We start from the raw sequence: 14,795 nt of genomic DNA, 5'->3' as shown, positions 1-14,795 counted from the left end.
AATGAATAAACAAATAAACTTTGGCTACTGAAACACAGAGAATGCCTTTAAATCGGGTGTTAACACGCATCCAAGTGAACATGTAGCTCAAGGTTTGAAATGCCATCCTGACGCCAGCATTATGTTACAAAGCACACACTGATCCACATTTTGCTCTGCAGATGTGTTGTACGTCTTTGAAAATATAACATATAATATAATATCTATGTAAACTGCGGGAGACATGGCAGAGCTGAAAGTGACAAAGAAGGAAGTGAAAGTGAGAGACACGAGGGAGGTGAGACCTGCCCCAGTTAAGTTGGTCGATAGCTGTTAGAGACGCTTCACTCCTCACCTGTCACATGCTGTTAAAGGAGAGAACGTTATTAGCTGGCAGTGACCTGGAAACTGGAAACACAGCCTGTGCTGTCCTTAAGTTTTAACCCCGAAAGAAGTCAACCAAATGTACAACATCTTTTTATCTATACGCTGAAGTACTTCACTGCACCAGAGGAATTAGGAATTAGTATTATTATTATTATTATCTCCCCTTATTTAAGAATAATGATAATAATAGTAATACTATCTTATTTTGCTTGTTTCATTGTGTCCTGCTTATTTTTATATATTTTGCAATACTTTATTACCTTATATGATATTTTATGTTTGTCCTGCATGATGTATCGTAAGCACATTAAGTTTACACTTGGCATATGAAAAATGTGCTATATAAATAAAGCTGGCTTGACTTGACTAAATTACAGACACAAAAAAAATAGCAGTGTCCTGGAAATAAGGAAAAAGAGAAGATGACCAATTATAAAATAATAGCAAAAATAGTAAAAATAAATTTAAATTAACCTGGCAAATCAAGTGCAATTTGAAATACAGACACAACCAGTAAGTTGTTAAAATGCCCTTTGAAGCAGTTTATCATCGCCTATATGAAATGGTTCATACGATATTTGCGTTGCTCCATATTTAGCGCTTTTGAAATAAATACTTTTATTGATATTTTTAAGCCTTCTATATACAGAAATTCAAAGTAATCTGAGTGTATTTATGATTCACATACTCAGTATTATGAGTGACACAGCTCCCATTTGTTTGCATTTTAGAGTATCTGTGTCAGCCAGGGTGTGTGTGTATAATAAGGTTTGGGTGATAAGGTGTTAGAGGCGCCAGTAGCTTCAGATAAAAGAGGTTTTAAGGGAACCAGTAGGCAGTCTGTATTGTTTTCTTAGAGATGGGTAGGGGAGGAGGGTAAACCGTGAGATAAATCCTGTTTTCTTTAAAGGACGTTTCACAAGCCGGAGTACAGCCGTCTCTGTTTGTGAGCATTCAACTCCACTCCAAGAATGTGCTCCTGCAGAGCTCGAGTGTAGCGTGAACCCTGTTGTGCATAAAGTTAGATCAGGAGGAGCAGGAAAAATCTACTGGAAAAAAAAATCACAGCTTTATGGGCACAGAATGTTTGCTGATGCAGAGCAGGTTGTAGTTTTGATAGTTTAAAATACAATTCTGCTCTTTTTTCTCTGACAGTGTGGTCAGGGCTATTTCCTTTGCCCCCGGAGATATTCATGTTAATAAGCGCACTATGCACTTGCATGAAAGGAGCCGCAAGACAGGTGCATCTCTAGAGACCTGGCTGCTCTGCCAGTCAAAGTCAAAGCAACAACAAATAAATATCTTCATACTCTACCCTCAGTTTTAGCATTTTATTTCTTTGGCTGACATGTTTGGTCTTCAGTCTTCATCAGAGCAACACAAGGATGATATGCTTACGTAGTGAAGCCATAATGTCAGTTCAAATGCACTGAAGCTCACAGAGACCGAGGCTGTACACAAAAATATATATATAAGTAACTTCTCTGGGGGTACTCCAGCTTCCTCCCACAGTCCAAAGACATGCAGGTTAATTGGGGACTCTAAACTGTCTGTAGGTGTGAATGTGAGTGTGAATCTCTATCTGTCAGCCCTGTGATAGTCTGGCGACCTGTCCAGGGTGTACCCTGCCTCTTGCCCAGTGTCAGCTGGGATAGGCTCCAGCAGACTGCGACCCCCAACAGGATAAGCACTTACAGAAATTAATGAATGAATAAATAAATTACTGCTCAAATTGAATTTTCTGGAGGATAATTCATCTTCTCACTGCCAACTGGTTTGTTTATTGTTTGTTTTTTTGTTTGGTTTTTTAAAGGTAGTGCTATTTTTGGTCTGAATGCCTCTTAACCACTGTGTAATCAGCTCTTCCCAGCAGCCCTAAATATATCACCTTAAGGGAGCGATCACACCGAGATGAAACGCTAGAAACGCAACGCCAATAAAATCATTGTTTTCCTATGATATGGCGCGTCTGACCGGCGTTCAAGTGTCTTTTTAGACAGGCGTTTTTCCGGCGTTTTTTTAGACGTGTTTTTGTAGACGTGTGTTTTTGTAGAGGCACGTTTTTAGACGCATATTTTTAGACGCACGTAGACGCTTAAAAGTTAAAATATTTTCAACTTTTTGAGCGTCAGACGCCAGTAGCTAGTGTGCAGTGAATAAGCGCTTCCAGCGTTTCAAGCGTCTTTGAAGCGTCTGCGTCTCTAGCCTCTCATGTGATCGCTGCCTAAAGCTGGCATGTCCAAAGTCCAGCCCAGGGGCCATTTGTGGCCCGCGGCCCAATTTTAAGTGGCCCACAGCTTTACCTTTAAAATATACTTTATGTGGCTCTTCACATAATATTGGTTAATCAAGCAAGATAACTCTGCACGACGGCAGGACTGTCATAGTTTGTAGACATGCATCAAGTGTGAACTAAGTGGAGCTAAGGTGTCTTCATAACCCAAACGTAAACAAGCAAACGGAATGGTTACCTAACAGCGAACTTTTCCTGCTAGGTAGCAGACATAGCAACAGCGAAGAAGCGACAACCGTTGCTTTCTCAGGAATGGTGGGAAGTTGGATACGTTTTCACTGAAACATAAAACACTTACGTTTGTCACATTTGTTGGCGATTTTTTTTTCTTCTTTTAACAAACCCATTTGATGTAAGGAGCAACTGACCCCTAATTCACATTATCTGATCTGGCCCCCATTCAAAAAAGTTTCAACACCCCTGCCTTAAGGCATAACTGCTGATACCTTTTCCTTATATTCAGTAAACGAAGATGAGTCCTTTCTGGGTTTCACAACCAGGGAATCTCCACTTGTGTGGTGTAAAAAGCCACCTCCACATCAACATATACTGTAAATACAGCAATATACTGTAGAAGGCAGGTTTTTACATGCAGTGCATCTTTCCCCAGAGAGAAATGTCTGTGGAACTACTTTGCTTTTTTCCTATTGTATTGTCAGGAAATTACACAAAATCAAGTGGATACTACGGTGGCCCTGAAAGGTCACAGCACTGCAACTTAAGAAAACACATGCAAAAAGACAAAACACAAGCAAATTTAGAAAACATTTTCATCAGTTTGACAACACGTGCGCAGCATTTAGAAAACGCGCTGCAAAGACCACAACACATTAGAAAAATGCGCTGCAAAGACCACAACACAACACATTAGATGATGAAAATGTTTTCTCAGTTTGCTTGTGTTTTGTCTTTTTGCATGTGTTTTCTTAAGTTGCAGTGCTGTGACCTTTCAGGGCCACCGTAGGGATCCAGGTAGCTAAGAGACAAAAGCTACAGCACTGAATGATACTTTCTGAGGCTGTGTATCATCAGGTATAAGGTTTGGGTATAAAGCCTGACAGTTCCTGATTTTTCATCTGCACTTCCAGCTTTTTTAATTTCCTGATCACATCTCTGGAACAGCATACCTTTAAGATTCAGTGTGTGTCTCCTGACAGTTATTCTGGCAAACTGCGCAGTGATAAGTGGATCATTGGCCCCTGAAGTCTGCTGTGTCAGGTGGAGCGGCTCTAAATGGACACTTGTAGAAGCCGGTCTTGATTTACTCACATCCAGGGCTTGTTTGCGTGTGTGTATTCCCAGGTGTGCCTGAAAGAGATTTGAGTGTCTAAATGTTTCCAGTAGAAGAATTTAACCTCCGAACTCTAAAGGAAAGTGCTTTTCATTCATCAATAAGAAACTGGACACACACTCATACACACATACAGTCATGGACAAACACAAATATGTGCATATGGGAATACTACACACACATACACTCAGTTATAAGCTGCCATAATGATTCATGAAGACACGGTGCGTGATCTTTTCCCTAAAGGCCGCACTCTGAACTCTGACCCCTCCAGTGGCAAAAAGCAGTTTGCTTCTCCCCTTCAGAGAGGTCACATCCGTACAGTCGTCTGTCCTCTTCTTCTTTCACCTCAGTTTGTCCCATCCATCGCTGCTCACCTCCTCCTCACCTTTACTCTTTGCCTTCTCCAAGTTTCATCATGACGTTTTCTTCCCAGCCACTACGCCTACTCAGAGAGGGACGCATACCCAACAGAGAGTTGATAAGAATTATGAGCTCCTGAAGTGATCTTCAGTTTGTCATATTGAAACTCGCAACCACTCGTTAAGTTAACGCAATTTCCTGCATCTAATTGTTTTATTATGTTAGCACAAGACATTCATGACAGAATAACGAAACTTATGAGCTTTCTCCCAGTGGTGACATGTGAACATTTACTCAGTTGCTGTAATTACTTACAGTTCTGAGGTGCTTTTACTTGAGAATGTTTCCATTTCATGCCACATTGTACTTTCACTTCATAACATTTCATAAAGAAATATTGTACTTTTTATTAAACTACATGTTTACAGCTCTAGTTACTAGTTACTTTACAGATAGACTTTTTCATACAAAACATTTTAACATTATAAAATATGAAACACTATATAATGTTAGTTAAACTTGACCTTGACCAGCAACATTAAAATGCTACTTGTGAATGTGCTCGCCTATTTTATTTGATAACTTAAGATCCAGACATTCAGGAGCTTTCACCAGGAGACGAATTATCCAACACATTCTCACTGCAACCTCATCACATATTGATGTTTTGGTCATGGACTTTCCATGTCCACAAAGGACGTGCAAGGTACCCTGGGTGCATTGGCTGTTGACGGGCAGCATGTCAAGTTCTCTTCTTTCAAGATACACTTCCGTTTTCACAGGAAATTAACCATTACATACTGTGTCTTACTTAGAATAAATGCACTACGTCAGTACAACACCACAAACTGAAGTTTTTTTTGTTTCTTCAACAACAAACATACATGGTTGGGTTTAGGAAACAGAGCATGTGCTTAGGTATAAGAAAAAGAACAGGATTTGGCTTTAGAATCTTATGGGACGTGTACACCGCTCTCTTGGGTGAAAGTTGGTGTTTGTTGGACCCATCCACCACCCCTCCCACCTGCCCCAATCAGACCTTCGCCGCCTTAACTTTCGTCCTTGTTTCCCTCTGATGTCGCCGAGTGCCGTTAAACTATAATGGCAACACCTTTCTCTGTTGGTTTCTGATGCAGCAAGTGACTGCCCAAGTGTCGGATTTCGACGACTTCAGAGTGAGACCATGCTCAATTATCAACAGAGGTCTCTTACTTTCTAAAATAAACCAAACAGGTGATTTAAACCGGTAAAAACACTCAAGTAAAGCAGTTTCATGTTAAAAAATTAGTGTTTTTCCAATGCTGTTTGGCTCATTATGGGGGCAAATGGTGCTATCTACAGCTAGGGTTTGGTTTGTCGGTCTGGACTACTGTAGAAACATGGTGGTGCAACAAAATGATCATAGACGAGGACTCGAGGAAACTCCATCCTACAAGATATGATGTGAAAGTAACCCTAAGATATAAACAGCTAATTCTAAGTTAACAAAAACAAAATTCTTATTTTTAGGGTATTATACACCAAAGAAAGCATATTTAAATTATATTCTATTTATGCCACTATCCTCCCAAAATCCTACACACTGTACTTTTTACTATGTAGAATTTTGAGGGCAGGACCTGAACTTGTAATGGAGTGTTTTCACATTGTAGTACGGCTGATTTCACCTGAGTAAAAGGTCTGAGCACTTCTTCCACCATCCTTCTCCTCATGTCTATGTTTCTCTACAACTACAACTCAGAACTTTATTTTAAAAATGTAGGCAGTGTGTATGTAAGATTTTTTTAAGGCATTAACAAGATTTACAGCAAAACACTATACCTGCCTTTCTGCAGAATACATGAATGTACTACTTCAGCATGTTCCCATGTTTCCAATAAACTTTTTTCTTCCTTCCTTCTCGTTTCTCCTTCTTTTCCCTCTGTTTCTGTCTTTTCTCCTTCTAATATCCTCCTAATTTGTACTGAAGTAATTTGCCCACTGTTTCCTATAGACTATCATTATCCACCCTTATATATACACACAGAGACCAGTCCCAATCCCTCCTGGCAATTTCCTTTCTTTTCCCTTATCAGCTGGAGCCAAATATTAAGTCTACACACACAGATCACCAGCCCAGCACTGTCTCATATCTAATCTCCAATAACCATTAACAGCTGAAACCCACTTAGCTGCAGTAATTAGGGAGGGGAGATGGGGAAGTGGAAGGGGTGACAGAAAGAAAGAAGGAAAGCTCAGCAGCCTGCTGACATTCCTCCATCCTCCTCATCATTTTCTCCTCGTTGCTAATTTTTCCATCCTAATTCCTCCTCTCCCTTCTCTCTGTCCATTTCCTCATATTCTAAACCCCGTCCATATGTCTGCAGCAGGCCTGAAAGACCGTTAATGAAATGTAGACTACACAAATAATCTCATCTGTCCGTGCTTATGCTCAGCCCTTCTAAAGAAAGCCCCAAATATACAAGCTCCCACCTACACATGCTCACACACACATTTCTGGACACATGATTAGGTTACAGGTAGATGTGCCAACGCTAACTCGTGCACACTCTCATACACTCAATATATGTTCTTTCTATTACGTTCTCAGACTGGACTTGCCTCACTGTCAACACCTACTCTTACTTAGCACTTGGATCTTGAAAGAAAATGTCATTTGTCTCTGTGTTGGAAAAATATTTCCACTTATTTTCCTACGGAGTAGATTTTAACATCTCACAGTTGACTTGTGTTGCCTCTTTAAAATTAAAAATTAAAGTGAAAGAGTGAAATAATGAGATGAGAAAGTAGAAAACAGACAGTGTGTGTGAGATTGTTTCCATGTATTTCATCATGTAAAGTGATGACTGTGTTAGAGCTCCTCTTGCTGTGAGAGGGCTGGCACATTTTTGACCAAGTGAGGGTGTGAGACATATTCAACACTGATGGATTCATCCATTACGGTCTTGTGAAAATACAGTCTAAGTGGAGGGACATTAGCAACAGTGTGTGTGTGTGTGTGTGTGTGTGTGAGAGAGATCAGCACTTAATTGTCAGAATGACGGATGAGTGTCTCCATGCACACCTGCATGTATGTTAAGTGTGTATATGCATATATCCGTGTGTGTGTGTGTGTGTGTGTGTGTGTGTGGCAGCAACCTCCAGGGTGGAAAAATAAGGCCAACATGAACCTTGCTAAAACCTGCAGTTCTTTGAACAGCCATTGGACGCAGGCTCCAGAGGCGAGCCAATCCCCACAGACTCCTATGTCAAAATGACCAACTTTACAGCAGAAATAAACATGTTTACAACCTGGTACAAAAATTGTTTTGGTCTCTATAGCTACTTTCCCCGTTTATGACAACTGTACATGTGGGTCGCTTTGAGTGACAGACTGTCTGCTGATAGTGCGCTTGGCACAAGATGGCAACAACCGAAATGCCAAACTCAAGGCTCCAGAGCTTGAGTCCACAAACCAGTGGGTGAAGTCATGGTAGCTACATCTATCATGTTTGCTGTCTATGGAAAAACGCAATTCCCCGTAATCAACACATTCTCACTCATAACTCTTCACACATTGCCACTTGGTCAGTGGACTTTTAAAAATAAACTTACAACACTGGTTTAACACCTTGTATTCACCTTTATTTCCTTGCAACAAAAACATGTGGTTAGGTTTAGAAAAAGAAACCATCATGGTTTACTGTTGTTGGTGCTGTTTTCAAAATAACTGCACTGACCTTTGGTTTCACACAGGAAACAAACAGTGGGCTCCTGGGTAAAAGTCCAGTGTTTGGGGACTATCTTGATCATTATACTGCAGTAGTTGCCGGAGGTGTTACAAACTGCCACTGGTGTAATAATGCCAGGAAAGGTGCCTTTGCACACAATGACATCCACTGACATAGCACTGGGATTTGAGGACTTGTTAGCCACTGCATCAACAACTGCCACCTCCCGGTACATATTGTACAAAGGTGCCTTTTTGCGTGGATATTAACACCCAGATCACTGACAAAGCGGCGGCATTTGATGACTTGAAAATAAGAACGGGCTGGGCAAAAGTCTCAGAAAGATTTATAAAGATTTATAAAGGATCCCGCAAAGGGCCTTGTGATAATAAAGAATGTTTCTTCTGTGTATCAGTTCCAGACCGTTTTTGAGCGTGGACTGTGTTCGCACTGAAAAGCAACAAAATAAAGTACATTCAAAGCAGTAATGAAACAACCTAAAAACCTGAGTGCTTGATGGACACTACTGTCCCACAGTGTATTGGAAGGTGCTTCTGACTCATCAAAGCAAATCAACTTTTAACCAAGTGACTGAGAGGGTCAGACTGACTCCTGCTGTTAAAGACTGGTAACTGCAGTGCAGAGGGCAGCAGGGTTTATGCTTTTCAACTAGGACACATTATAATAATTGTTTATATATATATTTATATTTCTAATTACATTTGTTCATTTATTGTACTGATATAAGCCCTTTGAAAGATTCAGCAAAGCTTTAACATTTCCTTATATATATTCTATCCTTCGAGAATTTAACTGCTCCATCATTTCAGGCGTTGTACTGGTACTGGTACCCAGCCTGCGTCTCCATGAACTGCCAGTATGTGAGCAATATGTAGCAGTATGTGAACCCCAAGAAAATGTCAGATAGATACTATAAAGCATCAAGTTCAATATTTAACACTGTTTGCAGAAAAACTTAAAAATGTATGGACATTGGCATGGAGGAACAAAGGGACAGTGAGTTGTTGTCCTGTCCTGAAGAGGGCCCCTGTGTTAAAATTTAATGACCTTCATTATTTAATTCTTTTTGGCTTATTACATGTTGCATTTTCATATATGAAAATATTCATTCAGGTTGCCACAGTAAATCTAAGGCCAGGTGATATTTCAGCACAGAGAAACTGTGCACACTGCACAGAGTGTGAGGAACAAAGGTTAACAGGGGCCCAGCAGCACATTTTGGCCTGAGGCCCTCGGGCAGGTTGATCTGACCCTTTAACAGGGGAAACTTTAGGGAACAAAAAACTCATCTTAGGAAAGGCTGCTGTGTTCCAGATGTTTTCACTAAATAAAGCTGGAATCTGAGTGTATCAGTCAGTTACCGTCAGACCCTCACTCATCCTTTAGTTGATTTGAACAGGTCTAATTAGTGAAGTTAGCGGTGCTGCGCCACGTGCGTAAAATGCGCACAGCGCCTCCTTTAATGTGGAGACGCACATATCGACCCAGCTGCTGTGTAATAACAACAAACATTTATAAACTGAAAGAGAAAATGAAAAATAAATAATGAATACAAACGGTCGCAGTGAAACAACAACTAACGCACAATGATGACTTTGGTAAAACTTCGCAATTTAACCCATTACATAATCTGCCTCAATCACATTAAAAAAGAATGATGATGGGCATTTTAAAGTGTAATAGAGTAAGTCAGATGTGGAGGCTACATGTTTACATAGATAGATATGGACTGTATCTCAGGTGTTTTGCAGACTGATTAAACAAACCTGACTGTAAAAAACGCAGGTGTATGAAATGGACGTGAAGGATTCCATGGTTGCTATGGGTTGTCTCCAGGTGCATCACTTAGAAAAGATCTTCATTTAAACACAAACCAAACAGACTGCGGTCAGAAAGTTTTACACAAGTTCAACTCGACACCTTCATCCAAACTAATCGCTTGTACTGAGGACTTCCTGCATCCTGAAAAGGACAAAAGACTCTCACAGACTCACTGAAAAGCGACGCAACTGACTTCCATCATGTAAACTGTAAGATTTGAACACTATGACTCTCTTGTGATTTTTCGGTGTTTTGCCCTGGAGGCTTTCAGAGCGCTCACAGTTCACTGACACATTGTTAACTGCCATTAGCACAAAATTAAATAGCCTACTGTCATTTTAACTACCACTAAATACCTGATTTTGAAATCTAAATGCTTCTGAATTCATAGCGTTTGAATATTTTTACACCAACAACGTAAAAACATGTATCTGAATTTATTTGATATGAACTCACCTCTTGATTTGCAATTTCAAAACCTGAATTTCAGTTTTTTTTATGTGTTCACAAATTTTAAATTTTAATTTCAAAGAGGTGAATTCAGAACAAATAAATTCAGATACATCGAAGTCAAAGTAAAATACTGTGACACTTTATTTTGATAGTTCACCTACAGATTATACAGTATCTGTAACATTTCAACAGCTTCTAAGTTGAGACTGAACAACTCAGCTGTTTGGCTTTGTCAGTCGATATTTATCTATAAAGTATATGGGACAGTTTACCATATATTGTAGGAATAATTTCATTCACCTTAAACTATTTACTTAACCTGTGCTGCATAGGTTGAATGGATAGTTCAAGTTCGACTAAATTATTCTGAGAATATAATTTAGGTATGTTCATGTGATGTCAGATAATCTGTTAAACATCTACAGAATAAAAAGCCAAACAAAACATGTTGAATTGTTGAATTTTAACTAATAAGCTGTTGAAATGTTACACATACTCTATAAGCTATCTGTAGGTGGACTATCCAACACAAGTGTTACCAAAATATTTCAGTGCTGTAAACTCAGTGGTGTTTGAATTGACTTTCGCACACTCCCCCACTCTGGGGGTCATATGGTACATCAAGGTAACTTTTATTAACATTTATCAATTACAGGGGAGACTGTGGTGGATAAAAACATCTCTTTATTTGAAGAATACCAAAAAAACCTATAGAAAATCAAAATATCTGCCTTAATGATTATAATAATTTAATCATTTTATGTGTCTCATAAAATCATTTCTATCACAAATGTACAGTGATACTGTGTATCTAAATATAGCCTTGAGTACAGATCTGAAGTACTTGAACTTAATATTCCATTCCCAGCAGATATGTGAACTTAGTGGTGTGTGAGAATAAAAAGATTGTTTTATTTATTTGTTTATTTATTTTTTGTAGTAGTAGTAGTGGTAATATGCAGCACTGAAACTGAAACACAATACCAACTAACATTAAAGGTCCTTAATGAGTCCTGCTTTATTACCCGACCTTGTTGTCCTGTCCTGAAGAGGGCCCCTGTGTCAAAATTTAATGACCTTCATTATTTAATTCTTTTTGGCTTATTACATGTTGCATTTTCATATATGAAAATATTCATTCAGGTTGCCACAGTAAATCTAAGGCCAGGTGATATTTCAGCACAGAGTGTGAGGAACAAAGGTTAACAGGGGCCCAGCAGCACATTATGGCCTGAGGCCCTTGGGCAGGTTGATCTGACCCTTTACTGGGGAAATTTTAGGGAACAAAAAACTCTGAAACTTTTTTTTTTTTCAGATAATTTTGACTGAACCTGGTATCATTCAGTGCTGTTTGGTGTATTAGTTGCTCCTTTATTCTAACATGAGTGTGTCTTGTAGCCTTGTGATGTGCTGTTCCACCTGGGAGACCACAACTACCGCAGAGTGTCTGCACGCAGGCCAGAAAGATCCAGGCAGTCTGCCTCCTGCAGACAGTGTCCGTGCTGCAGGGATGTCCAGGTCAGACATTTGACTTTATATTTTGGATATTGCTTTTTGGGCTCTTTTACATCACAATAACTTTCTTGTTAAGTCATTTTTATTGTTTTTTAATTTAAAGGTCCCACATTGTAAAAAGACAGATTGACATGATCTACTTTATTAAGATTTATATCATAAATACTGTGAAAATATCAAAAGTCCTTAAAGACTTCTGTAAATTTGTGATGTCACAACTATACAATGGACCAAGTTAAGTGACAGACGCTGAAATGAAGCATTTGTCTCTTGTGAGATGATAAAAGTATGTTGCTAAATAAAATGTTTATTGGTGCCTGACGTTCTCCCATGTGTTGCTGGACTTTTCCAGGTGCCAACTTCAGAGCCGAAGCACCAGCCCTCTGCTTCAGCTGCCAACACTCCCCAGAAGAGGAAGTGGGCCTCCGTGGCTCGTCCCTCTGAAGCTCCACAGGTGGTCAATTCTGTTCCCACTCCTGAGCCCTCCACCTCAGCTGATAACATGCTGTCTTTGTTAAATCTAGTCCCCAGGCCTTCTGCCACCATCTCACCAGCCGACCTGCCGGTGTGCTCTGATGTGGCCCCCAGCCCCCAGCCCTCTACTGCTCCACTATGTGACGACGGCCCTCTGATGATCCACAACCGCTCTGTGGAAGAGTACCAGAGGATCTACCACGAGGTCGTGGATGACATGCTGAGGTGAGTTTGAGTCCAAATCATGATCAATCAGATCATCATGACAGTCTTTATTCTTTCATGCATTTTTTTCCATATTGAAGTTTTTTAATCACATGTATCATTAGGATTTAATTTCTGTTTCTTCTGCTCCTCACAGGTACAACAATGGCCAGCTGCGTCCTTATAGTCTGGCGCTGGGACGTCGCATTAAGCAGCGGCTCTGGAAGCGACTAGACCGTCCCACGTTCACAGAATCAGTCAATGAGGACGGACTGGTTCATGTGAATGCGTCATACGGGGTTGGAGCCCATCCTCCCCAGTATGATGTGGACACTTCGGGGGAACCAGAGCCATGGACACCCCCACAGAAAAGAGCTAAGCACTAAATAATACTTACATTAGCTCATACCTGTAAATAGTAGTTTAAGTATTGCATGTTCTAAGTTTAAGTGTAGTTTAAGTTAAGTGTTGTAGCTGTGTGTTGCATCAGAAAAGCCACACCTACAGCCTCTGCCAACAACCTGCAGCTGCCGCCTCCGCCTGCAGATTCTGGCAGACAGCTGTGTCCACACCGCCATCTATGGTCTCTAAAGTGTCCTGCTCCACATTACACCAATGGCCTCTCACAGCCACCTTCAGATAGCAGCTGTCTGCTGCCCAAGCCTCCACCTTCAGACAGCAGACAGCTACAGAGAAATGCTCAAACTACCTCCACCAGCGACATTCCATCAGCTCCACCACCACAAAGTTCTAAAGAATGATGTGCCATCTGAAACTTTGGTAAACCTCCATCTACAGCCTCTGTCAGCGACCTGCAGGTCCTGCCTCCGCCTGCAGATCCTGACAGACAGCTGTGGCCAAATTTTCACGTACAGCCAACTGAAGCCGAACCTCCACCAACAGCGTCTGTCAGCAATCTGCAGTTTTCGCCTCCACCTGCAGATTCTGACAGACAGCTGAAGTCAAACCTCCATCAACAGCCTCTGTCAGTAACCTGCAGCCGTCGCCTCCACCTGCAGATTCTGGCAGACAGCTGAAGACAAACCTCCAACTACAGCCTCTGCAAGTAACCTGCAGCTGCCGCCTTCAACTGCAGATTCTAGCAGACAGCTGTGACCATAGTTCCATCTATGGTCTCTAAAGTGTCCTGCTCCACCTTCCACCAATGGCCTCTCACAGCCACCTTCAGATAGCAGCTGTCTGCTGCCCAAGCCTCCACCTTCAGACAGCAGACAGCTGCAGAGAAATGCTCAAACTACCTCCACCAGCGACAGTCCATCAGCTCCACCACCACAAAGAATGATCTACAGCCTCCATCTACAGCTGTCTGTCAGAATCTGCAGGTGCCGCCTCCACCTGCAGATTCTGACAGACAGCTGTGGCCATAGCTCCATCGATGGTCTCTTCCAGCAACCTGCACAGCGGACTCCTATCCTGTTGTCAAGTGAAGACCTGAGTGGAACGGCAGGGACCAGAGATTCACCCGTAAATATAATTTTCAGATAACATGCAAAAACAGAGCTGTGTAATAATAGCAAGCCTGGGCTGACAAATGTAAGCCTCCTGTCTGTTGACATTTTATTTACATCATCTTCTTTTTCTCACAGGTTTTTCCCATACCTTGTGTCGAAGAAGAGCACACACCCATCGACATGAACCTGACTTTCTGTGATTCCCAACGTCATCAGCCAGAGAGGGCTCTTCTTCCACCCACTCATGTGAACTCAAGGTAGTGTGGCTGGTGTTTAATAGCAGCATGAGATATTTAGTAGTGTGTCAGTGTCTTGCCATGCGTTTTCACCTTATCTGATTTCTAAATGCCATTAGAAATGATGAAGCCTGTGAAAGCCACTGAGTGGAAACAGTGATGTTATATAGTATCTGTGTAATAGAAAATCTTAGACAAATATCTGAGGTGGAAACTCTCTGTGTTTTTTTGCAGACCTGTTGGACTTCACAGATTTCAACTTGCTGTGCATCCCCCTCTCTCCTTCCATCCCACTCTATCCCTCTTTTTACCCCCCCCCCCCCCCATTCCTCTCTCTCTTTCCCTCCCTTCCCCTAACCCAACCGGTCAAGGCAGATGGCCGCCCACCACAAAGCCTGGTTCTGCTCGAGGTTTCTGCCTATTAAAAGGCAGTTTTTCCTCGCCACCGTCGCCAAAGTGCTTGCTCGTGGTGGGAATTGTGGAAATGTGTTGGGTCTCTCTAAATCTATATGACATATAGATTGATTTGGTGCTAAACAAATAAATTTCACTTGAATCGCCTTAAAAATGCTTGTG

General features: G+C 41.1%; 1 protein-coding gene across 1 annotated transcript; it reads left to right on the top strand.

The window, feature by feature from the left end:
• Positions 1–223: 223 nt before the first annotated feature.
• On the top strand, positions 224–14,775 carry LOC117258117 (uncharacterized). The gene is made up of 6 exons (XM_078170419.1): positions 224–277; positions 11,717–11,836; positions 12,186–12,532; positions 12,669–13,996; positions 14,119–14,240; positions 14,454–14,775. The coding sequence occupies exons 1-4, from the start codon at positions 224–226 to the stop codon at positions 12,895–12,897; spliced, it is 750 nt and encodes a 249-aa protein (XP_078026545.1). The 3' UTR covers positions 12,898–13,996; positions 14,119–14,240; positions 14,454–14,775.
• The last annotated feature ends 20 nt before the right edge of the window (positions 14,776–14,795 follow it).

This window comes from Epinephelus lanceolatus, chromosome 8 (assembly GCF_041903045.1).
Source record: "Epinephelus lanceolatus isolate andai-2023 chromosome 8, ASM4190304v1, whole genome shotgun sequence".
Classification (NCBI taxonomy): domain Eukaryota; kingdom Metazoa; phylum Chordata; class Actinopteri; order Perciformes; family Serranidae; genus Epinephelus; species Epinephelus lanceolatus.
This window is presented reverse-complemented; position numbering and strand designations above follow the sequence as displayed.

Excerpts from the sequence above, each read along its gene's own strand:
- LOC117258117 (XM_078170419.1), top strand. The coding sequence starts at position 224 with ATGGCAGAGCTGAAAGTGACAAAGAAGGAAGTGAAAGTGAGAGACACG. Across the intron at positions 278-11,716 it reads AAGTGAGAGACACGAGGGAG|CCTTGTGATGTGCTGTTCCA; the intron begins GTGAGACCTGCC and ends TGTGTCTTGTAG. Across the intron at positions 12,533-12,668 it reads GTCGTGGATGACATGCTGAG|GTACAACAATGGCCAGCTGC; the intron begins GTGAGTTTGAGT and ends TGCTCCTCACAG.